The 26,831-nt window shown below is 44.6% G+C and overlaps 1 protein-coding gene across 10 annotated transcripts in view; it reads left to right on the forward strand.

Moving 5' to 3' along the window:
- Window positions 1–26,831, forward strand: part of FOXP1 (forkhead box P1) — a 164,291-nt gene that overhangs the window by 130,790 nt on the left and 6,670 nt on the right. For 4 of the 10 annotated variants that reach the window (XM_086469968.1, XM_086469966.1, XM_086469969.1 and 1 more), the window contains 7 exons: window positions 661–748; window positions 6,776–6,859; window positions 15,535–15,736; window positions 15,847–15,923; window positions 16,561–16,662; window positions 21,323–21,444; window positions 23,547–23,616. In XM_086469968.1, coding sequence (XP_086326094.1) covers window positions 661–748; window positions 6,776–6,859; window positions 15,535–15,736; window positions 15,847–15,923; window positions 16,561–16,662; window positions 21,323–21,444; window positions 23,547–23,616 — 745 coding nt within the window. Of the gene's footprint in view, window positions 1–660; window positions 749–6,775; window positions 6,860–15,534; window positions 15,737–15,843; window positions 15,924–16,560; window positions 16,663–21,322; window positions 21,445–21,822; window positions 21,993–23,546; window positions 23,617–25,561; window positions 25,599–26,831 lie in introns of all 10 variants that reach the window. The other 6 variants (XM_086469964.1, XM_086469967.1, XM_086469970.1 and 3 more) reach the window with 3 other exon arrangements.

Below are 26,831 nucleotides of genomic sequence, written 5' to 3' on the forward strand. Positions count from 1 at the left end.
TAATTTTAACATTTGCATGGGGGAAGTTTTTCAGAACACGTACTACAATAAACCTTGGATTCCAGCTGTTCTAGTGTTCTGGATGACTTTTTGTTTCTTTTGGATGAAGAAGATTTGTTTTACAGTAACTGTCCGTATTTTTCTCTCTTTTATTGGTACATATTTTGCACATACTTATACACCAAATTTTATGTGGTTTTTTGTTCTTTACACAGTCATGTATTTTATTTTATTTTTAATCATGTAAACATGAGGGTTCTGTGGGATTTAATTATTCATGTATTGCATGTGTCCATTTAGATATATCCAGCATCTTATAGTCAATTAATACCAAATTATATGTGAAATTATTTTACTATAATTTCTTGATCTCACTTTCATTTACCTAATGGAGGAAAAAACAACTGTTCTGCAAAATTTCTCTTATATTCAAATGAGCCGTCTTCTGAAAAAATGTGATTAAAATACAGTGACTGATGGGAAGATACACAAGCCAAAGCAGGACAGAGGGAAAAGAAAAAAATTTAAAAATTATCTTAAAAATCTCAGATATTGATGAAGACCTGCTGGATATCATTCAGATTGCTTATTCACCCTGGTAACTACTTTTTCCTTTTTGTTTATCCATTTCACTTAATGATTTTCTGTGTATTGTTACAGACATCTCAACAGTGAGCATGCGCTGGATGATAGAAGTACAGCCCAATGTAGAGTACAAATGCAGGTTGTACAGCAGTTAGAGCTACAGGTAAAATAAAATTTATTTTAATATTACCTCAGTATTAATCAAATCCAATTCTCGACAGCAATAAAAAATGAGTTCTGCTTTTCCCCCTATGATTGAAAACCAGCTTTCAAAACCTTCTTGTAGTAGTTTTAAAAACCGTCAAAAGAAACTGCAGCTTCATTTCCTCTTTTCTAAACCGTAACTTGAAAAGAAATAGGAAACTTAAACAGGCTGACTGATTGGAAATCCATCAGTATGTATCTAATGCTTTTTATACTCACCCGGGGTGGGGGGCGGAGGGGGGCGAGTGGAATATGGTGCCCTTCATTTAGAGTGGTTGATGCACGGGGGAAATGGTTGATGTTTATTTCAAAACGCTGCATGACCTGGCTTGTTTGGTGGTCTCTCATGTACTAATACTCTCCATGTATTCTTCTTCTTCTTACTACTACTACTACTACTATTATTTTTTGCCATTTGTAGCAAATAATTTTTCTTTAAAGTGCCAAAAGGGGGTAAATTGGAATATATTGAATGCGATGCAAAGGTATGACCTCATTAAATGTGTAACTGCCTTCCCAAATGCTTTTGAGTCCTTTCTGTCTCCCTGCACCTCACTGCTCTGGCCGGGCGGCTTTGACAGTGTGTCTGTGTGTAGGCAAGAGGTTAGCACAGAAGGGGAAATTAAAACAATGTTGTACATTATATAGTTACCAGCTATTGAAAAACCTATTTTGTATGCAAGACAGCAGCGTAGAGATATATGGAAAGCCTTGGGCTAAGTACAGAAGATAATTACATTTGGAATTTTACTGAGTTAAGTCATTTATAGCTTCAAATAGTTGGAGAGAAAAATCAGCAAAAACACACTTAAACTTCTTGTTGTTACTTTTCAAGATAAGCATTTTTAAAAATGCCTTTTATCTTCTTATCTTACAAATTACCCTTTTTCTTTCATAGATATTTCCTAAATTTTACTTTCAGGAACACGCTGGTCATGACACTCTTTCACTATTAGCTGAAGCAATATAAACTATTTTAGTACAAGTTTTATAAAAATCAAACTACCAGTCATAAAATATCAAGAGTCTTGCAGAAAATGTTACGAGAAATGGTCTGTTATTTTAACAAGTTTCTCGGGAATTAGGAAAAAAGAATAAAAATCTGTAGTCTTCCTGGTAAACCGAGATATGAGATAATCTTTTACCAAGATGCAGTAACATTCAGGCTGAAGGTAAATCTAAATTCTTCAGTTACAGTCAGCTTGAAAAGCATTAATCCTTCTCTCCTGCAGCCACTAGGAATGGCTGTGCCTGGAACTACAGGAGGATGCACTGTGTTAACAGTGGGGCAGGGCAGAGATGATACTTGGTTACCACCTCTCCATAAGCTCTTGACGATATTTTTCAAAGATTTATCAGCAGTGCATTCTACTGATGGTTATGAGTGACTAATGGTTCCAGCTTCACACGGATTCAGTGCCGGGGAATACCTACCTCTTGGCTTAGAGTCATCGCATGGGAAGGCAGCATGCGGTCCCCAGGCCAAGAACATAATTTCAAAGTAGTGTGTGGGTCAAAAAGTTCTGGATTTGTTTTTAACAGCCATACTTGCACAGTAAATAGGATGAACTGGAAGCTTAATTTAGACAGGGATGTTGATAGCAGAGTGAGACCATCTATGCATTGGCTAGCAAGGATAGGTGGAGGAGGAGAGTGGTCCTGCTTCTGAAACATATCTGTAACTCCCCTCTTCTCCCTCTCCTTTCATCCTATGTCCTCTGATGCTTTAATAAAAAAAAACAACCCAAAAATCTGCCTAAATATATACGAGGGTTTGTCCCCCAGTACCTAGTGTATCTGTCTGTGACCTTTTTTGCCCAGAGCCATATTAAAACAAAAGCCTGGCCCAATAGCAGGGTTTTCAATGACACGGTCTGCAGCGCCCGGCGTATTGTAGCAGGAGCAGTTGGACTAAGACCGTTGACCTGATGCTCCCACAATGGAGCAGTTACCAACAGAGTGGCAACAACAAGCCCTGTGGGCGACTGAGTTTGGTGAGCTAGCTAGAGGAGGGACCCCATAGCCTTTCCCACTTGACCCGTGGTGCTCAGCACTCAGGAGAAGCTTTGCCTTCCAGCGGAGCTGTGAAGTGTCACACGCTGTTCAGGGTCCGACACCACGGCAAGACCCAGTGCTGCACCGTTTCATGCCTACACAGCCCCATGCAGACAGGGGTAGAATTCAACAAATCCATTTCACTCGAGGAATGCGCTTCAGGTTCTGAGTGTGATGGACCCAAATACAAGTTGTATTTTTATTATGCTCATATTTATTTTATGCAAAATAGTTTTATCGGTGTCATAGACAGTCTTTTAAAAAAAGTAATTTTTAAATGAAAGAAAAAAAAAACAGGTCAGATCTGTTTTCTATTTGATTGCAAATGCCCCTTTGCAGAAGCATCTTAAAGCATGGGTCTCGGCATTTCCATCACAAACATACTTAAAATATCACAGACAAGGTAGAGATCTTCTCATTTATCACTTTGTTTAAACCATCTTGACATGATCATTTGTTGCCATTATAAATAGTGAGAACTGGGCTGCTGGGTAAAACACAAACACAGGAACATATCCCTATCCTTAGCTAGTTCTTAGCTGGAGTAGGACATCCATTTTGCAGTACCATCTTTGACTGGAAAAACCATTTCAGGACAGCAACGTTAGGCTATGGTAAGTTTAAGAAAGTATCTCCTAATGGGAGAAAATTAAGCTGGCCGTTTTCAGCGTAGTGAAAATGCTGCTTGGGCCTGTGTTCCTAAAGCATCCCTTGACACTCTTGAAAAGTGGATCCTAAACCTTTCCAGTGCACAGCCTAACTAGGCATGTAACGAGAGGGAAGAGGCTATGTCTTGGTTGTCTCTTGCATCACCCATGACTGACTTCTTTGTCCTTGATCTGTCCAAAATCCTGCTGCTGATTACCCTTCCTGTTGATGTGGCCACGTTGCTCCTGTTGAATGCCCTCCTTGGGTTTCCATTTTCCTGCTCCTTGCCATTATTTTCTGTTTTCCCTCCTGTGCAGTTTCTCCATCCTCTGTGCCTACTAATGCCTTCTCTCTTGCTCCTTGGTCGCCAGACTCCCATGCTGCCCCCTCGCCTTGAGCCCCTTCTGCCCTGCTCTTTCTGTGCCTTCCCCCTCCTGCCTTTCCTACCTGTGTAGTTTTAGGATTTAACCTCTCCCGGGCAAGGCACGTGTCTTGGTGTCCAGGTTTGCAACGCATGTACCTTGCTGTGGATGTGTTTTCTGTTGGACCACGGTTAGGCACCTACCTCGTGGTTGTAACCCACAGAGGTGAGGGACACCTCACCAAATCAGGCTTATCATGAAGGACTGGGTGGCCAGCTGAAAACTCCCACCATGCAGACAGAGCTTTCCAAATGGATATAGGAAAAAAGAAGGAGGCTGCAGATGGGACTGTATTGCAGTCCTCACGTCCCCTGTAGAGAGCAGATCCTTTCGTACATGGCAGAACAGTCTTTGCCCAAGAACACTGTCAGTCGATCAGGAGCATTTTCCTGCATGTCTACTAATAATCCCCATTTCTGGACCATCTGCACCCCTGTGAGTGCCACCAGTGAGGATTTGCTCCCATTGGTGGCCAAGCGAGCCCTCATGGCTTCTTCTGTATGACCCCACTGACCGGAGGGGCTACTAGTAACATTCTGGTTTTATATCACTACTGCTTCCTGACCTAAGGGAAAAACAGTTTAAAGAAATTCTTTGGATTTTTTCACTTCTCTTCAGTGCTTTGAAACTGAGAGACCTCTATTTTTCATAATTTAAACTCCTGCCTAACTGGGTGAGTGTTCGAATTCCTAGACTATGACAAAATGCTAGCGTGTGTCTGCCTGAAATGTCGAGAGGATCTTGAATAACCTCCATCCACCAGAAACGGCGTTAAAAGCCTCGCTAAGATGATGAGTGAAAACACTACAAACGAGGACCCCGGCCGTTCGGAGGGAGGTGCGCCGCTCCGTTCCGCCGAGGGGGCCCGGAGGAAGCGCTGCAGGGTGTGCCCCGTGCTGCCCGGGTGCCTTTCCCTCCTGCCGCCCCGCTGGTGCAGGCAGGGAGCTTTCAGGTGCTTGCCTTTTATTTATTTTGGCTAGAAGATGTTATCCTTCCGCAGTAGCCTGCAGACCAAAATTTAATGCACAGATGACCCCGCCAAGCGGCCCGTGTGCCCGGCGGCTGCTACGAATGAGAGATTGCACAACAGAGCTGCCCTGAGCCTACAACTGCTTCTCAGTTTTAATTTGTTTGGGCGAAGCAAGGCAGCTGAGGGGTGAGACCTCTCCTTTCTCTGAAGAGGTCCTCGGAGGACTCTCGGAGGGAGAAGTTTCTGCTGCATGCAGCGCTACGATAAGAGCCCGTGGCTGCCCTATGGCTCTGCTGTGAAGTCCAGCGCAGATCTGGTGATGAGATTGCAGGAGATCTGCTGTAGGTGTCAGGTTTTCCCTCTTGCCATTGAGGTTTTTGACCCAGAGAAGGGCAGCCGTTTGGAAAGCCCAGTGATTTTGGTTTTGCACTTCCAGAGCATGCAGTGGTGAAACCATTTTTTTCCTTTATTTAATTCCTGTCTTGGAAACCCGTGTGCCAAGCTTTATCCCATCATGACACCTTCCTGGCACGGTCAGAAACCCCTCGCCTTGCGAAGAGCAAGACAACCTGGACTGTAGGGTTATGAATGGGGATTTATGACCATGTCTCCTTTTATATACACTTAGGCCAGCTTTACTGCTACAAACAGATGATGGTGATAAGGTGGGCAGGTTGTTTAAAGTTTTGCTGGAATGCGAGCCCGGTCTCCTCTTGGCACCAGGAACCTGGCTCATCTAAAGCAAAATCTCAGCTCTGCAAAAAATGTCATTTGTAAGAACCTGATCCGAGTCCTGCTGGAAACAGGAGCCTTATAGGTTAATGACACCCCTTTTTCGTTAGCCTTGTTTCTTAATATCTTTCCACTGTATTTTTTTTTTTTTTTTTTGAAGAGCAGCTGGAAAAAGTCCTATTCGTACATACAAAAAAAATTTCTTGTTTCCAAAAATAATGAGCTTTAGTGTCTGGCCAGTTCCTTCTGAATGCATTGGGAAGCCATCCTGGCCAAGGATGTGTACGGTGTGATCCCAAGACACCAGCTGTGGCCTGGTGCAGATCTCAACCGAGACATCGAGAGTGGGAGCTCTGCCCCCAGCTCTTGGGCATGATGTGACCGATGAGAAGGGGTGAAAGCATTGGTCCTGCGGCGTTGGGTGGCCCGAGATGAGTGCTCTGGGGCGGTTCCTGACGCCGTTAGCCTTTCCCACCTTGCTGCCCTCAGGCGTAGGCCAAAGGGATGCTGGCAACTGGCAACTCACGCTGCTGCTCCTGCCCGATGCTCGGGTGCTCCGGCTCAGGTTCCCAGCCTGGCAGACCGGGGTGACCAGCCGAGGGGCTGTGCCACCTCCTCAAATAAAAAGCAGGGCGTTTCCTACAGCCGAGGCCGCCTGCCGTGCCCCGCGGAGGTGCCTCGTGTGGTTTAACCACCGCCGTCTCTGCGCTCGCTGCACCTGCCGCAAAGCCTGTACGTCACCTAAAGGCCACGGTCCGTTTGTGCCGCTTGTTTTCTGGTCTGAAAGGAGGCGAACGCATCTGGGAGCCGCTGCCTGGTGTGCTTTCTGCTGCTCCTCCTGAGCTGGAGTGGGGCTGGTTAATAAACATGATTCAGTGTTGTCTTTTAGCTGTCAGGGCTAGAGTGAAGCTCTTGGTGCCGGCAGGTCTAGCTCTTCTCACTCGAGGGCTAATGCATTTTGCTTTGGGAAACAGTGACACCCAGCACCACGCGTTAGCTTTACCTCACGAATAGACCATATACAATTTCCAAACTACTCAGCAGTAAAACTCTTCTGTCTCATGCCTCGGTGCCAGCTGTTTAATTAGGAATAAGCAGAGGCTGGGTTTTATTCGTATGAGTAACAGAGCGTATTTTTTTTTTTCCCCCCTCCTTTCAGCTTGCAAAAGATAAAGAGCGCCTGCAAGCCATGATGACACACCTGCATGTGAAGTCAACTGAACCAAAAGCCACCCCTCAGCCCGTAAGTACCAAACTGCACCGAGAGCAAACAAAACCTCACAACAAACCTCTCTTTCCTGTTCCCCACCGGAGCGCGTGATGCAAAGCACGGCCCGCTTCAGAGCCGGTCACGGTGAGGAGATGCAAAGTGCTGCTTTGCAGGAGGCACCGCCACGGGCACCCGGGTTGCATTGTCCCCCTCTCTTGAAAGAAGTTTTGCTCTAAAGCTGGTGTGTCAGGCCTTTTTCTGGCCTCACGTACTAGCCTGTAAGTCACTTTGCATCAGCCCGACTCGCATGAAATCTTAGGAAGTGTTAGGAAGGAGATGTAATTAAATTATATTTACTATATTTATTTTGCTTTCTCCCTCTCTGACAGCCATTTACAGTAGAAGGGACTCTAGCTGCACGTTTTGATGCTAATCGTGGTTACCCAGTATCAGGTTTTATACTGTTGAAACTGAGAAGGGAAACCATCTCCGCCCCGCATTGCCCTTTAAAAGAAGGGGTGCGGGGGAAGCAAGTGGCTTTGAGCCCAAGAAAACTCCTGGGTACCCTCAAACCCAGGCAAATCCACCGTCTCGTTCCCTGACCGAAATGACTCTTCTTCAGCTGTTGTTTTCTCCCAACCTCTTAACGCTGAAGACGTTCCTCAGAGCTTCCGATGATTATTCAAAATGGAGAGAGTGCTTTGCTTCTTGATTTTAAGATTTGTAAGATTTAAAGGTACACTGGCTTTATTTGATTTTGCTTTGAGTCATTGTGTGAAAATTAATTGAGCGTTGACAATCTATAGTTAGTACTAGCAATTTTAATCAATATGCAATGATGCAGCATAATGACAAAGTATTGGTTTATCTGTTTTGACTGATTTTTTTTCTATAAATAAAGCAAACACACACCCATATATGTGTGATTTATGGTGATAGAAATAAAAAGGAGTCAGACTATTAACCCAGCAAATATGGTAGCCTGCCAAGATGCAGTTGGTAGACAAAATTAATGTCTGAAACAGAACACATTACAGAGATAGAGAACATAAAATCATTAAACACTTCGCGCACACATTTTTACTAGAAAAGGATTTCTCAGTTTCCATGTAGTCGGAAATAAATGGCTGCAGAAGTGCATAGGGAGGCTACTAGACAGAAAATTGCAGGCTATTCAGCAACACCGGAGCAGGTGTCAAAGTCAACGGGAAATTTTGGGGCCTTCTTGGAGAGAGTTGAGTGGTAGGTGTAAACCCTTCCATTTAAGCTGTTGAGATGCCTAAAATTGCTTGAGCCAGTGGATACCAGCCCTCTAGAGTAGAAACTACTTGCAGCGTCTATAAAAATAGCATTCTTCTAGTTCCTTGCAACCATCTCGGCCTGAATGCAAACGCTTCAGCGCATTGTTGGCAAAGTATGTAGGCCCAACTGAATGGGGAGGAGGTTTGGTTTCTATAGCTCTTACTGGATTAAAAATTAAAACAGCGGAATAATCTGGGAGTCTCAAAGCACTCTGCCTTGAGGCCTTTCGTAACAGCGGTGCCCCTCAGGAGGAAGGATTAAGAACTAAAGGGAGGAAATCATAAGAAGGCGAGCAGCGTTTGGCAAGGCAAATTTGATCGATGCTCAGCCACGGAGGGCAGGAAGCTTTCGTGGGTGTTGTAGGCCACGGAGATACCAGGCGGTGTCGCCATGAAGATTAGTGTTAACAGCTAATAAACAGGGAAAAGCAGCGGAAAAAGAAGAAGGGGGGGAAAAAAAAAAAAAATTGAACGCAGGGGGAAAAGGGCTGTCTTGATTAGTATTAAAAATGTTTTACATTCTGGAAAATTATAGCTTTGTTGGGGACCTCCTACTAAATTTATTTTTAACTGCTCTATTGAAAATTCTGTACCACTAGTCAACATTATCTCTCAGTTGCTCAGCACAGTGTTTCTTTATTAAAAGAAATAGGCATGAATATTTTTGACTGAAAAATTAATAGCTTTTGAATTCATACACAGCAGGTTTTCTTTTGCAAAGAAGTCCAATATCGCTGCACAGCACTTCTATAACCATTTATTTAGAGTCCAAGTCAAACCTTTGACAGCTAGAGCAGTGTTACAAGCCAACATAAAGAACTCCAAGATGTAAACCAACAATAGGCAGTCTGTGTGAGGTTTGCCATTGTCAAATACATAGATTGTTTGGATTAGTTTATGTAAATGTACTGTTGTATTACCCTTTGGAAAAAAAAAGATCACATTTGTGTATGAAAAGTGGTTTCGTTCACAGGCAGCATTATAAATTCCTTATCCTTTAACTTACATGTTAGAAGTAAAAATTGGTGCCTGACAGGCCTATATTGTGTGGCACTCTGTTGTTGGATTGAAACTGCCTTCTTTTCATTTATTGAAATATAGAAAAATTTATTATAGATACCATCTGATAAATCAGAAATTATTAAAATATGTATAGGTGAAGCATTTGAAAATTAATTATAAAATGTAGAAATATAGTGTTTTGCATAAATTGTGCTTTCCTAGTGAAAAAAATACACAGGCACTGCATAGGCTGTGCTAGACCCCAGTCCTTTTAACTCAGTGGGATAGGACTTTGGTAAAAAGATCTGATGACCATTATTGCAGTGCAAAGTATTCTTTACATCCAGTAATTAATTTTTTTTTTTTTTTTGCCAACATAACGAATGCAAGGTGTGTGTTAGAATTAATGTATTATGGTACATCGGGGGTTTTAAAGGAAAGAGCGGCTGCGAATCCAAACATAGCACTGAATTGCGATTCAAAATTTCAGCCTTTTCGTGCCTGAGGAAATGGTTCTATTCTGCTTAAAGGATCTTAACGGTTGTTTTTAAACTATTTTGTTGCTGGCAGGTAAAATTGGTGACTGAGCATCTGTGTTACCCACGTGCCGTTTGTGATCCACACTGACCATTGGTACCGTCTTTGCTTCTGGGCTTCAGGCAGTAGCTGAGCGGGTGGTTTGGGACCAGTCGGACCACAGTCAGGTTCTTGGGGGTTGTGCATCAGTTCAGAACTCGCCCAGCTTTGGGGAAGGGTTGCCTGTCCAGTCCAACCACGTCCATCCATCTCATCACCACCTTTGGGTGGCTTCAGCACCTTGCAGTAATTTTGACCTTGGGAAGGGCGGTGGAGCGGCCCAAGCATTTCACTGCACCGGTCCACCGAGGCATCCGTTCAGTAAAGCTCTTCAGTCCTCATAAAACCCGCGAGATTGAACCATGTTCTTACGTAGTGTAGCGGTGGATGGCCTGAATCGTTGGCAGATAGGTACGTACGTGGGGAGGTCGCTGTTGATGCTGGGTGTACTGCAAAGGGCGGCTCTTCCCCTGCTCCTGAGGAGTTACTGGGCAGACTGGAGGAGGCTGGGGAGGGCGAGCATATCGGGAGCTGGGGCAGCACTCGGTGCCACCTTTAAAAATATCCGACTTTATAATTAAAATGCCCAACGGTGCAGCACTTCAAAAGGAAATGGAAGTATCGCACAACTTAACACTTGGAGCAGACAAAGTTGTTCCTGTTGCTGCTACATGTGTTGTTTTGGTGAGAGTCAAGGGCCTGAATAAAGTGAGAACAAAGCTATCTGTGAAGGAATATGCTGTGATACATTTTTGTGAAATGGATTTATTATTTTTTTTTAAGGTTAAAAAACAAAGAACAAACCCACAAATCACAAAAGCCAGAACGACGATTTCTCCAGAACTGTCATTCTGGTTTTGCTATTAAGATACCTTCCCCGACATGCTGTTTTCGTTGGTGTTAGTGATCAGCATAATAGGTTGAAATGGAAATGTGCTTTCTTTCGAAGGATTAACTTATGTTGAAGTTCATAGGAAGGGAAGGAAAAGGAAAAAGCATCAACCAACAAGTAATTCTGCATACTAGGTGCTATAGCCATCTTTTAAAAAGACAGAAAACTTTGAAAGAAACTTTTGGTGCTTTGACTAAAATGCACTGTTAGATACCCCTTCTTTAATGTATTTTTTTTACCCTAACCGTAGCAGTTACGATTGTTTTGAAATACTGTTTTTAGCAACTGTAATAACAAAGCATTAAAAAAAAAATAGTCTTTTAACTGTTGAGGTAATGACTGAGCATTTTAGCTGCTGTAGCCGTACTTTATAGTTTGAAAAAATAACGATACGCAGCAATAAAGAGAGATTCTCAAGCACAACAAAAGCTGTTTTTATATACTGGTTTTCATTAAGTCTCACTCCTCAGCTTCAGTTTCCTTAGTATTCCTGCCAATAACAACACCTGCTAAGTGATTGCTGCCTGCCAGGCTCTGCATCTAATGCACTAATGTGTCCAGGCTGAAACGGGAGAGGAAGACACAGCATTTAACAAAGTTTTAGGCCCAGCGTTAGCTTTCTCTCCCACCCTCGGTGTCAAGAAAAGGAGTCTCTACTCCAGACTGTTTCAGCCCTAGGAACTCGGTGCAGATAAATCCTCAGCCCTAGTTGAGACCAGGCCAGCAGCATCCATCGCAGAGGAGTCGCTGCCCTGCAGCAGTGGGTATGGCCCCGGCGTGACAGTTAGAAATTTTTACATTTTTTTTCTTTTAGAAGACTTTCAGGGGCTTTTTTATGGGCAGCCACTATTGTCATGTGAAATGTTTACACAAAAAGAAATCAGACTGAGCCCTAATGGGAGAGCCACTTACTGGAAATCTATTTTACGGGGTGAAGGAGAGGGTTACCTCTCTGCCTTGTTTATATCTAAAGAAAAAAAAAGAAAATGACTCAGTCTTCACCTTTAATAGGAAGACATGACTATTTCTTGAAAGGGAAGGTTAATAATAAAATCCTAAGCAGGATATTGAATGCTGAAACAATTACAGCATTTATGATTAAGTTAAAACAGTACGAGGAACTGTTCTCAAAACCCAAAACTTGAACAAAGCACCCAACAAGGTTCAGTGATGGAATTGGCAGCATTTAAGGCCCTAAAACTTGTGGGGTTTGGTGGTTTTTCTGTTGTGTGTCCCCCGCTTCTTGTTTTGGGGGGTTTTGTTGGGGTTGTTTGGCTTTTTTAAGGCTGGAGGAAATCCTCCCTCCTCCCATCCCCAGTACAAACGTTACAAAAACATTTAACTCCTGGGCCGTACTCTGCAGCGTGCTTGGAGAGTGCCCCACGTTGTGCCTTGTTGCAGTGCAGGAGGTCTTGCTCGTTGAAGTGCTGATTCTGTGACTTAGGCTCCCTCCCCTCTGACAGCAGTGATACTCATCCAAAAATTACCGTATGTGGGAAACAGGCTGTATAGAAAATACCAACACAACTAACCTTTCTAGTCATAGTAACTTTTTTTTTTTAAATAGAAAAAGCAAATAGGGAATAACTGGGTTGAGTTTCCGTCAGGAAAAGAAACCCTTGCAGCCCGGTCCCTCCCTGATCTTTGCCCTGCACACTCATCCACGGCCGCTTTCACATCTCTAGTTGACGCCAATATTAAGATTTAATAGTTTACCGTTCAGATTAATAATTCAAGATGGCAACAAAACCAACACCATTCATAATTTGTTATTCTGCTCTAATTCACAACTGATTTTTCAGCCTTCGCACTAGAGATGCAGCAAAGGCGGCAGCAGCGAAGGTCTGCGGAGGGAGCGCAGCCCCTCTCCTCCCTTACCCTCGCTTGGGTTTTGGTAACGGCACCGGCAGGGATCGGACCCCGGCTGGAAGAGGAGAGTGTCATCACATAAAACACGGAAAAAGGAAAAACTTCGCTAGCGATCGACAAGGTCGTGTTTCATTAACTTGTTGGTTCAGGCTCGCAAATGGTCGTCGGAGGTGAAACGCAGCAGACTCGCTGCGTTCCAGCTTTTTGTTCTCTCTTTCCTCACAGACTGCAGTCATGTTTAATTTGGAAACTGGGCTCCTTTGGCAAATTAGCAATTAGAACAATTTTGTGGGAATATGTATATGTGTCATTAGTTTTCCTGCAAATTAATAGCGAGAGCAGAGGTCAGGCAGAAATTTTCCACTTGACTGCAGCTCCTCTGTTGAGATTTGGCACTTTGTTTTGGAACGGCCACAGCTGCTCAAAGCCACAGTCTTCCTTTAGGAACTGTCTTTTAATTAGTTTACCTCATAGCCATTATTACAAATATTACTGCCTCCCCTCCTTGAAATAAAATTACTGTTTCTACAAAATATTCCGGTGACATCTTGCACCACTGCACATTGATGGTGGGGTCACTTGGATGCAGCGTTTAATCATTAGATCACCTCCATAAGCATCTCCTAATTAGAGTCCTTACAATACAATTTTATCTGGTAATTAGCTGAGATTGGCTGCTTCCTCTGTAGCTTATTAGTGGCGGCCCAGCAGTGGGTGTGAATCGCAGTGTCATTTGTCAAGCCTGTTAAAGCCCCCCCCTTTGCTCGTCCTCTTCTGTGTTTATTCCTAGTTGCTACCTACGCTGAAAAGCCTAAAGAAATTTAACTCGATTCAAATTCTTTAAGCAGGGAACGATGACCTTTGTGGATCCTTTCTTGCAGTTCCCTAGTAGAAACAGATTAAATGTTAAGTTTTTACACGCTAAAAAAGGAAGGGGACTCTTTTGAAACGGAGTAGTTGGAGCCGTAATGATGAAGCACGAGCAGTGATCTTTCCGACGGGAGGGCCCGGCTGCCGAGCCTGCGCTAGAGACGGGCGCTGGAAATTGATGCAGATTTGCTCGCAGTTATCGGACTGTTAAAATGTCCGTTTAGAAACTGAGATAAAATACAGGAGGTTTAATTTCATGGTGAGACCTGTCAGTTGTGCTGTTATTATCGTCACTGGGCCTTTTATCATGCGTAGTAGATGGATAGATGGGTAACAGGGAGACATGACTACATACGTGTCCCTAATCGGTGGTGTCCTTAAATCACACAAGTCAACAAACAGGCCGGGCTGTGGCAGGCAGCACGTGGAGGCAGTGCCCGGCACCGCGGGGGCGTGAGCGGGCGTGCTCCCCTCCCGGCTGCGGTTAGCGGTTCGCACCAGCGCGGGGGTCTCTGGGAAGTCAGTACCCGTACTTCACCGCCTTTCACGATCCCTCGCTGGGTTTGCACTCTCCAGCTTTACCACGGAGTGTTAAATATTTCCCGCTGGAAGGCGAAGCATCGTTTGTAAGCACCTGCGCAGAAAGATGCCCCGTTCGCAGGCCCGATGCTGCTCGCCACCTCCTTTCCTCGGAGCGGGGCTGGAGCTGCCGGTGCACCGTGGCAGCCGTACGGCACCGGCCTGTGCCGGGCGTTCGTGGCTGGGGCTTCCCTCGGCTTGCTCCGTCTCGCCGTCGGGAGGGAAAAGCAATCGCAATTTATCTGTTGTTCAGCTGCGCCCTTTCTGTGGGCGATGGGCTTTTTGTGTTGGTATCCCTTCTGTAATGTTAGAGCCCTTTATTTGCCACTATCTTTGTTTAGGATAAATCCTATTATTTTTATAAAGAGACGTTACTTGTGGCTATTAACTGATAGGAGGGATGCTAATAGGAGTTTTCTGATCTTGTTACTTTCATACGAGGGAAATTAATACAGTGCCTTATGGATAAACATGAGGTATTTGGGGGTATAGCTGAGTCGTTTGCCTTGCCTTCATCTGAAAAATGTTGAATGTCCAGCAAAAAGGAATTTTGATCAGGAACAAAAGTTGTAAAATTCTGGCCCTGTTAAATTCAGTAGGAATTTTGCTACCGACTTCAATGGGGTCAGGATTTCACCAATGTTATTCGCAAAACCGCCTAAGGGAAGGAAATGTGGAAGTAGTCAAAGAGCCCTTTTCTCAGTCGTCTTTTCTGATGTTGTAGTTAAGAGATCAGATTGTTTGTTTAAAATACTTCAGCAGGAGTGACCTATTGAGACGGAGCATCGTCTTTCAAAGGACGTTGTAGGGCAAAAAGAAAGGGTCGGGGAGGAATGGGGATACTGGTTATATAAATAGGGTTGTGTATCGAAAACACTCGAGTTGGAGCTGGGTTAGATACACAATCCTCGAGGCAGTTGTGTTTTACAGCCTGCTGTGGCACGCTGCCGTTTGTCCGGGGCCGGGCTTCATGCAGGTAACGCCGATGCCTTCCGTCCTGGGAGAAGAAAAAAAGAGTGGTGCCACTTCTGCCGGGCTGAGTGCTTGCAGTATTTCATGCAGTGTGATTAATTAAATTATTCCAGTGTTAACCTACTCTGGGCTTTGCTTTTAAAATGGACGAACAGAGGAGGGGGTGGGGAAGAAAGCCTAAATGCTGAAGAGAGAGATTGCATTTCTCCCTAGTACGTCCGTAGGAAAGTCTTGCCTTTTATTTTAAGCTTGATGCTTTCGATGAAGTATCCAAGAAGACTGATTAGAAGCCATGCATAATGATAGCATGGAAATAAGAGATGTGTGGGGGTTAGATTGTGAAACAATGGAACTAAAATAAAACATTAAAATGATTATGTACTGTGTGAGATCTCATTTTAAGGTTTGGATAAAAATCCAGTTCTGGCAGCAGGCTACGTTACTCTTTTTTAGAATCTAGTTGGAAATGTATATATTTGTTTCCCTTTACTGGCTCCTAATGGAGATGTTACAGCAGCACTTGGTGGTGAAGCAAGCGCTCGGGCTGCTTCGAGCTGAGGAGGACTCCGTTCTCGAGAATTTTCTCTGCAGCCCTTAATTAGCCAGAAATGCCCTTTGTAACGAAACCCTCGTCCTTCCCTCCGCAGCTGAATCTGGTATCGAGCGTCACGCTTTCCAAGACCGCATCCGAGGCGTCTCCGCAGAGCTTACCTCATACTCCCACCACCCCGACTGCGCCCATCACTCCCGTCACGCAGGGACCGTCGGTCATCACTACCACGAGCATGCACAACGTCGGCCCCATCCGGAGGCGGTACTCGGATAAATACAACGTCCCCATTTCTTCAGGTAACGGGGTTCTGGTGGCGCAGCCCCTCTGGCGGGGGCGGCTTGCTGTTGCCCGCAGCCCGGCAGCGGCAGGCTGTGATGATAACAGAACAACTGCTCTTATTTAGCAGATATTGCCCAGAACCAAGAATTTTATAAGAACGCAGAAGTTAGACCACCATTCACGTATGCATCTTTAATTAGACAGGTAAGCTGAGCCACACACACGCGTTTGGATTAGGGAAAAAAAATCTCCCTATATGTGCGCACTCTGGATTAAATAGATTTTCAAACCTTTGGTATGTAAGCGTGCTCAAATGCTCAAACCTTTACTATAAGGGTTTTTAGAACTGCAATATATAACATAATTGCTTTTGATTAAGTATTACAATACGATGTGATTATTAGGAAATTCATTTCACACAACAGTGAAAATGAGCCTGTTTAAAGATGGCAAGTCAATTATCACAAGCTACAGTAATCTCTGATCCCTAGAATTAATCTGAGCTCTAAATAATTACTGAGCTTTAATCAGCTAGTGAAATGTTTTGCATTTCTCTTTGATTCTGCTTTATGAATGACTAATAAATTAATATTTCTGTAAGGAAACAGAAATAAAAACTCAAAACAATTAGATAATTCCATTTTGAATTTTGCCATTGAACTGTTAAATACAGCCATTAATCTTAGTTCATATTCTGAAAACCCTCCTTTGGATTTTTTGCTCCACATCTCTTCTTTCTTCCTTTCTTTCCTTTTTTTTGCGTTTGGTATAGTAAAAAACTGCGAGTGTGTTTTGTACTGGTGTGCTCCTAACTGATCTCGCAATTGCTTTGCTTCACAAGGCCATCCTCGAATCTCCAGAAAAACAGCTAACACTAAATGAAATCTACAACTGGTTCACGCGAATGTTTGCTTACTTCAGACGCAACGCAGCGACGTGGAAGGTAAGCCTGAGCCCGCCTCTGCCTCTTGCCTTTGATATCTGACATGTACAGAATAGACATTGCTGGTGACATAACAAATTGTAACGACATGTGGACATGAAAATTTAGATCGGCAGTTTTGACACGCACTGGGTGCCTTATCTGCAGGAACAATTTGATATTTGGCAGAAAAATTCTTCTGCCTTTGAAAACCACTAATTGAATCCCCATTATTGGCTTTTATGTTCTGTGATTATGCCACGAGTTCCTCTGTGTGGTTGCTGCTAGCAGTGAAACTCAAGCCCTTCAGCTGGAACGTATTAGGAAAAAAGAAAAAAAAGAGGTAAAGTTATTGTGTCAGTAGAAGATACACTGTTTGTCTTCCTAGTTATGCAGACTGTGATCACAACAACCGCTTTTTTTTTCCTAGGAGCTATAGATCAGTGGATTTCTTTCCTCAATCAATTGACTCTTAACTACATGCACAGATCTGTTACAAACTTCCTCTTTTTTTTTTTTTTTTAATCACACAGCAGAAGCTGATTGAACATAATATGCAAGCAGCAAGCCCCACAATAAGAAATGTTTTTAACAGAAATCAACTTGTTATTTGGCACTTTAATTTCTTACCATACCCATCTCGGTTATTGTTAGATAAGAGGTCTGGGGAGTTAATTTTATTTTATATTGGGGGGGGGGAGGGGGCACTCCTTCCTTTATATATAACATTATAATAGCCACATTGGCTTCTGAAGCTACTGCAATTACAAATGAATGAATCAAATAACAGGGTCTTGTATCGCTGTAAAAATTGCACCCCTGGTACTTTGAGGCTCTCTTAATCGAGACAACTCTCTTGCTCTCAAACAACTTCAAATGACCAGGTAGGATGAATATGTCCCACACATGCTGTTTCATCAGCTTTTTCTGGTTTTCCTGTCTCAGCCTGCATTAGGATTAATTTCTTCAGAGAATGGAGCTAAAAATGGTCCTTGGAAGTTATCTTGGTTTTTAATAGCGTGTTTTGCTTTTCATTCCGATCCCAGCACGATTTTGTACATTTTCAGCCTTGGTCTAGAAGCTCTTAGGTTCAGGAAAAGTCTCTGTGATTGCTGCTTTGATTCTTCACTGCAGTTGGAAAACATGAGCAGTGTTTCACTTTGCAGCTTCCTTACTATCCAGAAAGGAAATTAACTTTCCCTGATTTAAGATCCTTTTAGACCTGCCTGTCTTTTGCTGCTGGAGTGGTTCCAGTAGGACTTTTCAGCAGCTGCAGGTGTGGGTGCTAAAGTAAAAATCCTATTTAATACCAGCAGCAAAGGGAAGGGAGGTGGAGGGCGGAGTGGAAGAAGGCAGCAGGCAGCCCTGGCCGTATCTCCTGCGGGGCTAGTTTTAGGAATTAGCTTTGTGCATCACGTAAAATCCAGTCCCAGAAGCCACGTGCACGTACAGTGTGCGTCTGCAGAGGAGGAGGAGAGAGGCTGAGCTGCAGACCCTCGGGCTTGCAGAAGGGCGAGGTGTGTCCCGGGCAGGCGGGTACCATTTGGAGACCCTTCCTGGCCTCCTTGATCTTGTGCAGGTGTCCGAGTCCTGCTGCACTTGACAGGGAAGAAAAGCTTCACCCCAAGTTGCACCAGCGCTAGCAAAATTGGCAACTGCTTGAAGTAATGCAGGTTTTCCTGCTGAAGACTGCTCAGATTTATGCCAGACTTCAGGAACAGCAGGGATGAAAACGCAGCTCTGGATTGGCATGACGGGAAGCCCACGGGGCGCAGAACAAGCACAAGGGGCTAATTGCAGAATCAGAATAATTTGAATATATATGTGCTGATTTGCGCTCACCTTCAGCTAATGCTTAGGGGGCGTTTGGGTCAGTGTTGCCCAAGTTTAGGGTCAGGGTTTGGTGTGGGCAAGCTTCCCTGAGCTCTCTTTCGAAAACACAGAAGAGTGCAGGAATAAAGACCTTTAAAAAATGAACCTCTTTCCCAAAATGCAGTACAGCAGAGCCTGAGCAGTTATTAAAATAACAAACCCTTTCATTTACTACATTCAAGCATGTTCAGGGTAATTTTTCTGCAGAAGTGGCTTGCATACAAATATTTTTAACAAGGTAAATATATAATCTTACAATAATAGCTCCTAATTTTTCTGTTAAGCTGATTGCTGGGGGAGCACTGTGAACTGGTTCTGACAGGTCAGAGGCAATGTCTGTTTGCTTTTATTTTTTGGAGCAATTCGCTGGCACTGAGTCGCAGCCATGAGGCACAGGCTGCAGGTGTGGCTCCGAAACGTTGGGGTATTGTTCAAATGAAACTGTTAGATAGCAAGTATCCAGAGGCAGGGGAAATAAAATAATTTTTTTCTGCGATGAATTCCTTAAATAAGTGTTCATGTGGAAAATAGAAAGCGAGGGCAACACTTCATGGACGTCTTGCAAATACTCAACTTGTCTGTCTGAACGTATTCAGCAAGAGCCCGATCCAGCAGCCTTAACCATCGATTGCACATTGACTCTGAGAGAACAAGAACAGGCTGTAAAGTATTTCTCCGGCGTTAAATTTATTTAAAGAAGAACACAAATATTTCTGCTGAACCGTGTTATTTAGAGACTGTTTACAAACTCTGTGGACTCCCTTCTCTGAACTTTGCTGCATGCATTTGATCAACTCCTCTGTGAACTACAAGATCAGCTTTCACTGGGGGAAATGGCATTATTATTCTTACATTTTGCTCCAGACTTGACAGTGTTCCCGTTTTCACAGGAAACTGCCTGAGTTACCCAGATGTGGGCCAGCAGCCCTGTGTCGGGTTGCACTAGTGCGGCACCCACCAGCAGTTGCTGAGCTGGCTGATTGGAGACCGTAAGGTGTGGGGCGTTGGCATGTTTTTCCTCCACTTCAAAATCAGGGCTTTTGCCATAAATTTCCAAAGTCGTGAAATCTGGGAGAGGTGGGAGGGAAAAAGAAAATCATTAAAAAATAAGAACAGAAGAAAGCAAGGGCAGGAGGCGGCAGCCCTGATGGACAGGTTGAATTTCTGCTAAATTTCTGCCTTGCAGAGGGGAAAAGCATATTCAAGGTTTATTCTTCCACCGGTTCACGAGCAGATCAGTGCGGAAAAGCCAAAGTGCCGGGGATCAGACCCCTGCAGCCAGAGGAGATGCGTTTGCATTCAGGCATCTGCTGAGCCAAGGCAGTTCAAGCCCCGAATTTTCCCCTCTACCAGGGACGGGAGCGCAGGGACTGCGCTAGTGATTGTAGAGAAATGGAAAAGTAGCAGAAGACTCTTAGCCTTCCCCTCCCAGGCACACACACCGCTGCCTCTTAATTTGCATGACAAATGCACTGTGCGTACCCTTTGTTTGCACAGTGATTTAGACATTCATGATTAGAGCTCCCTTTCACCATCCAGACCCGATGTTCATTAGAAAAAAAAAAAAAAAAGAAGAGGAAGACGACGATGGAAGGAAAAAAAATTGTAGTCTCTTGGTTGCCTAGACCCAGGCCATGTGTTTGGCTGGCATTGTGCCTGCTAACGAGTCAACCAGATTGACTAAATCAATGGTGCCAGTGATGATGGATGGAGTTTGTTCGCCTGCATATTTTCAGCAAATGGCTTCTTCTGTTTTCCCTGTTTACCGAGCCCCTTTCAGCAGCACTGGGGACAAGCTCCATGTACGAACCCGAGTGGCTTTGTCGTAGGGTGTTTGCTCAGAAATGTCATAAAACGGGGAAGGAGCGTGGCACTCCGTTTGAGGAATAACAAGGCTCTCGGCACCGTTCCGGAGGGAGCAGGGAGAGAAAAGCCGCAGCTTGCCGTGACAAAGTGAGATGTCTCATGATGTCCGGCTTCAGCAAAGGTCCGAGCGCGTCGGAGGGGTTGGCCGAGCTCATCCTTCCCCGGCGCCGAGCTGCAGAGAGGACATCTGAGCATCGGGTGCCACGAGCGCGAGTCCCTCTGGGTGATGAGCTGTGGGGATATTATCACTTTGTTTCGGAGAGCCCTCCTCATGTTTTCACTTGGCAGAGGCTCAGATCATTCAGTACGGTAGTCTGCCAGAAATAGGAGCCAACTTCCATATAAGAGCAAGCCGTGGAGGCAGGAGTCGGTGCCGTGCCGGCTGGCGGGGTGCTGCTGAGCCCCCGGTCCATGCCGTAGGTGTGGATGGAGGTTCAGCACCTGATTCGCATTAGCCCAGCTGTGGGAAACCGCAGCAACACCAGCTCCAGTGCCTCTCTGCTAAACTGAGCCGTCTGTACTTGTGTGAAATCCTTTCTGCTCTTTCTAACCGCTTTCTTTTCCAGGAGAGGAGAAGTTTCTCTTTGCAGAGCGTGATTATTTGTTTTGAAAATGTCTAAGCAATGTTTTTCTTGTGTTCTGTATGAAATGTGCTGGATTATACAATGTGCATGCTTAAAATGATGGCTGTTGTCATTCGCACTGGGGATAATGGATAAGAGTAACTTGAATTTCTAATCTTGGGTTTAAGCTTTTATATTTATTTTGTCTTTGCAAAAGTAAGATGTAAAGAGCCGGGGAAAGCAAGCGGGTGTGGGGAGGGGAAGGGGCTTAACATTGCAAAATGAGGACTGTCAAGCTGACTGTGCTGCTGTTCTTGGACGATGATGAGCATTTTCTCATAGAAAGTTTTTGAATGTTTTCTCTTTTATACTTGCTGCAGAATGCAGTGCGTCATAATCTTAGTCTTCACAAGTGTTTTGTGCGAGTAGAAAACGTTAAAGGGGCAGTATGGACAGTGGATGAACTAGAGTTCCAAAAACGAAGGCCACAAAAGATCAGTGGGTATGTCCACCATGTTTGAACTTCTTAGCCTAGCTTGGATCATGCTTACAGTTTAACGTAGAGGCTTTTGGCTGCTAGCTGGTGTTAGACCAACCACAGGTGGTTTCGCATTGTTTCAGTTAAGGGAAACCAAGACAAACATCTCATCACTACTGTTTGTATGCCCACCAGTACCCTGACCCTGCTTGCTTGGTGTTTGTTGCATCACATGCTAGTAGCTTTTAGGTGGCAATGCATATTAACCCTCACAAACCATTTGCTTATGCTTATTGCATTTTATTTTCTTTTTCCTTTTCCCTGTATTTGATGTCTGTTCTGTCCCCGATCCCGTGTCCCTTTGTTTCCACTTCATCTCCTTTGCTGCTGCTCTTGTCCCAGGGTGCCATTCGCACCAACCTCTCACTGCATAAGTGCTTTATCAGAGTAGAGGATGAGTTTGGGTCCTTTTGGACTGTTGATGATGAAGAGTTTAAACGTGGCCGTCATATTCAACGAGGCCGTCCTCGAAAATACTGCCCTGATGAAAACTTTGGCGAGCTTGTTGCACAGTAAGAGCTTTTACTTGCTTTAATTTTTTTTTTCTGCTGTTGCTTTGCTTTGCATGATTTACCCATCTCATGTAGACTTGCATTTCATGAAATAGTGACATCACCTTTGCTGCTAAAGAAACTGAATTTTTGGTTGTGATGTGTATTTTGTGTGTCCTACTCTGATAATCCAGATACCTGTAGTGATAACGCTACTTTGACATGTTTGTTATAGAGCTTGTTTATAGTGCAATGTAGACTAAAATAATTATCCAAGCTAGTGCAGATATGCTGCTGTAGACCTGGCAGGAAGGGACGTGTATGCCAGGAGAGGCTTCAGATAAAACAATTCTGATATTTTCCTTTGCTCTCAGTTGTATGCTTTGTTTTGCAACTCTTAATCAGAAATAGAGTGAGGTGCTTATAAGACAGAAATGCCGAATTAACTTTTAAAAGTTTGAAAGTGCAGCGAGACCAGCTGTAAAGATTATAATCAACAGGCCACCCTGTGTCTACAACAACCACGCACAAATATTCCTGGGGTTCCCAAAGCAATTTTCTTTGACCTTTACTTGAATGCCATCTCTCCAGGACAACTGATCCTTGCTGGTCCCTGTGGGAGGGGCTCAGTTAAGACTCTTCTCACCACGATTTATTCAACATGGAAAAAAAAAAAAACCAACACAAATGCCCAGTGAGTGAGAAAACTTTGGAGATTTTTTGCATTGGCACTTTTTATCTAGTTTGTGTTTGATTCTTCATTTTTTTTTTTTTCCCCCCTCCAGTGGAACCAGTGGTGTTTAGATGCCCACTAAAGAGAGAGGATATGCTTGGCATTCATTTTCCTCAAATCTGGCCTCTTATGTGAACTTAAGAGGACTAAAGTAATGGTCCGAAATAGCACACCGGAATATTTTTTACTAAAGCGGCCTTTGGGGCAGCGTGTTCTTCTGTGTGGTCGGTACCGCTTTGCTGCGGCGCACCTGTACCTGCCGTTGTGCCTCCACGCCCCCAACCCCAGACTGTTGGGAGCGATGGTGGTCCCTCGCCGGGGCCACTCGCCGTTTGCCACGGCTCAAATCCCCCCTCATCCTGGTCCCCTGCTGCATTGCGAGGGACTCTGCTGCCAGCGACTTGGAGAATAATTTGCATGAAGCAGTATTTAAAATGTCCCGTGATGCTTTTGATCATAGCCTCCTCATGATGGACCTTTACATGGTAACTGGCTCCCAGACACGACGAGTATTGGAGAATTTCTCCTGAACACAGCTAAAATGTGCAGAGATGCCAAGATGTGCTACTAACGCAGGGTAGTAGAACACATGGCGAGGTAATGTCGAGAGATAATGATGTTCCTTATTTAGTAAAGGCAAATGTGATAACCGTAGCCTAAAATTCAGATATTTTCTTTACATTACCCAAAAAAAAAAAAAAAAGGAGAAATGAAAGAGAACTTGTGTGGAAAAACAGTCTCAGCTGTAGTTTTTCTGGTGCGGGAGGAAGCATTACATGCTTGAAATGCTCGCACAGAAGTTGGTTGCATTTAACTCTCCTTTTTATGTTTTTCTTATGCAGTAACCCTTCTCTTATTAAAAACATACAGACCAGCCACACCTACTGCACACCTCTCAATGCTGCTTTACAGGTAAGATTAATGACTGTAGCAAATATGCAACAGAGGCGTGTGTCTTCCCCACTCATTTCAAAATATATTAGCCTTGCTCTAATTAGATATTAAATTTTAATTCCGTTAAACTTTTTTCTTAAGTGCATAAAGCATCATAGTCCCTGGAGGCAAACACATATCAGGCTGCTTCAGCATTAGCTAGATGCTTAGCATTTTGAATATTGTGGCAAAAAAATTAAAAGTTCACTTATTAATATTTATCAGCAGTATCATAATTTCCATCCTCTTATTTCAGAATTTCACTTGAGGCAAAAATACCACAAGTGTAATTACTCTAGCACAGCTATTAATGTGCTGAATGATAGGATACTGCAGCACGTGACCTTCTATTGTTCGTGGGTTTAAAGAGAAAGCAGATCATTTTTCCCCCTTTTCTTTTAAGGGCTATTTTTGCATATCTTCCTATTGTTGGTAAAAAATAAATGTCGCAATTCCTATAGAAAAAAAAAAAAAAAGATTGTTTTTATTGGTTCAAACTGTATCGTAGTTGTAAGACAAAAATTCTGGTATTTCACCACGTAGAAATGCACAAAGTGTTGGTGCACAATTAATAACTTGCAGCCTAAAAGTGTGCGCGTCTCCACCCCTTTTTCATGTGTTGTGTATCAGGTTGGCATTTCCCCCCCCGCCCTCTACAAATTCCTGAGTCTATCTGAAGAACCCCAGGTAAAGTCAGTATTTCCTATAGGAATCAAAGATCCGAGTGCATTGCCGTGCCCTGAATTTGCAGGGGGGTTGTGTTTGTGGGGGAAGGGAGTTCGAGCCCGTTCCATGTAGTGTGAATTAATCCAGGAGGCAGCACCCTGCGTGGTTGCACCCTGGTTGTTTGTTCTTGAGAAGTTCACTGATGGCCATGGCTATTTGTTTGGGCAACTGTGTTTTGTGGAAGGTATAGCAGCCTTCTCTTTTCAGAACCAAGAAACAGATTATTAGGAGAAAAGCGATGTTCTGCGTTTCTTCTAATTATTTGAGTTTATGCAGTAACTTCTGAAAAGCAAAGGAAATCACGTTTAAATGAAGCAACTGTAAATACCATTCATTAGTAACTTATTTTCCCTTGAGTCTTGTGAAGTGTGATTTTTAAAGACTGCTTTGTCTCTTGAATAGTATTAAGATTACAAGCACATTTTGCATTCATGAGGCTGAAAGGCAAAAATGAAATGATCCTGCATTTCTTCACATTGTTAACTATGTGACTAATTTCAATTAATATGCTTATCATACGGAACTGTTCGTGTTTTATTTCTGAAACACGTGTCGTTGTCGTCATCTCCATCCATTCTTGTCTTTTGTGATAACCTCCAAACTGTTTCCATTTCCCACTTTTCCTGGAAATGGCACGTACTCCTTTTCCCCCATAGCATCGTGTGAACTGAGCTGGTGGAGGGAAGAGCCTGGGCCAGATTTGCTACTGCTCCTGTGGCCCCCGTAAAATAAATGGGGGCAAGCAATATTTATTGCGCGGAGACAGGTCCTTGCTTAGGTTGAAAATACACCAGCAGGTTCCTCGCTCCTCTCCCCTCCCCGTTGGATTTTGGAGGCAAAGCCCCGTCGGGTGCTGTAGGGGGGTTGGGGCGAAGCCGTGCGGGCGGCCGGTGCTGCGTGGGCAGTTTGGACCTCGCTTGGGCAACAACCTTCCTCCTCGGCCACAAGGCCGCTTTACCTGCCAGTGCCTGCGTTCAGCCTAATTAATAATTAACGAGCAGCGTTCCCCTGGCTTTTGCGGGCGTCTGCAAGGACCGGCTCTTCGCACGTCCCTGTGAGCGCGGCGGCTGCCTCTCCGCAGGCCGGAGGACGGGATGCCAGGCTGTGTTTTTCTTTTCCTGTGGGGTGGCAGAGCCGCCCCCTCTCCTTCACCCAGACCCCTCTGACATCTCCTCCATCTGTTGTCCTTTGTGGCCAGGGAGAAGTAGCAGCTCTGTCCCCGCTCTGTGTGTGGAAGGGACGGGGACTCCAGCTCTCACCAGCACTCTCTTTTCCCAGTGGGTTGCCGGGGGCTCCCAAAACACCCCCGTCCCCTGTAATTATCTTTATAGCAGATACTCCTCACGTCCCATCTCTCCCCTAGTAAATTGCTTTACTACAATTACAAGTTATCACTATGGGTGAAGAACTTGGGTCATTATTTTGCCAAGTGCAGGAAATGTGAACCATTCTTTGCATCCCCTAATCACAATGAGTTTGCCGGTTGTTGAATCAAGAAGATAAAAATAATCCTCCCCGTTAGAATGGCTTTTGTAATCACGTGTGACACATAGGGCTGCACATGGAGAGGTCAGCGTAAGGAAGAATAAAAGGGGCCGTGCTCCCAAAGATGCTGCAGTCAGGGCTGGTGGTGCCCCCCCCGCCCCTTCCCACCCCATCTCCCCCCCACCCCGCGCTCTGGCTGTGCTTGCCTGGGAACAACTCTGCCGGCTCGGATGGCAGCGAGCAAGGAGTTTTGTCCCACAAATTAGGAGCAGGCGGGAGCGTTCGGTGGGGAGTACGTTTGCGTGAATTCCCCTCCCACGGGCAGGTTTGTATCATGCAGACCCGGAGCCTGATGGATTTTTTTTTTGACTCCACCGCCGCAGCCGGCTGACCTCCCTCCCCGGAGCAGGTCGGGCGCTGCCGAGCCAGCGTCCGTGGCTCTCCGGCGCTGACACAGCTCAGAGCTGCGGATGATGTCAGCCGGATCCGGCTGGGGTGGGTGAAATGGTTAAATGTCCTTTGAGGCCCTCGGAAAGCCGTGCGTCCCATCCCTGCCGCCAAACACGGGGCTCCTCCGGGGCTCGGGGCTTCTGCGCTCCCACCGCTGCCGTGCCGGGCACAGGACTGTGCCGTCAACATGAGCTAATGCTGACACACAGTAAATATTAGCAGGCAGAACGGTGGGAATCAGAAGGAAAATATTTAACAGTTCATTCTCTTCCTACAAAGATTCCCGTTTAGAAAGTTAACTCCAGTGTGCCTCTGCATGGTGTGTCGATAGAACAAGGAAAAATCAAAATAAAATGGCCAGATCTGTAGTAGCTAAGGTAGGAGTTGAGTTGCTGAAGCTTAAAGAATTTCACATGGTCCGGTTCAGGTTTTGGTAGATGAGTGCAACTCGGACTGTGAAGTTATCCGCAACTTCGCAGTTGTATCACAAGAAAAAACAAACTCGGTGACGCTGCCCTCCTGCTCGGTGGCCG

This window comes from Leptosomus discolor, chromosome 9 (assembly GCF_034619465.1).
Source record: "Leptosomus discolor isolate bLepDis1 chromosome 9, bLepDis1.hap2, whole genome shotgun sequence".
In the NCBI taxonomy this organism is placed as follows: Eukaryota; Metazoa; Chordata; class Aves; order Leptosomiformes; family Leptosomidae; genus Leptosomus; species Leptosomus discolor.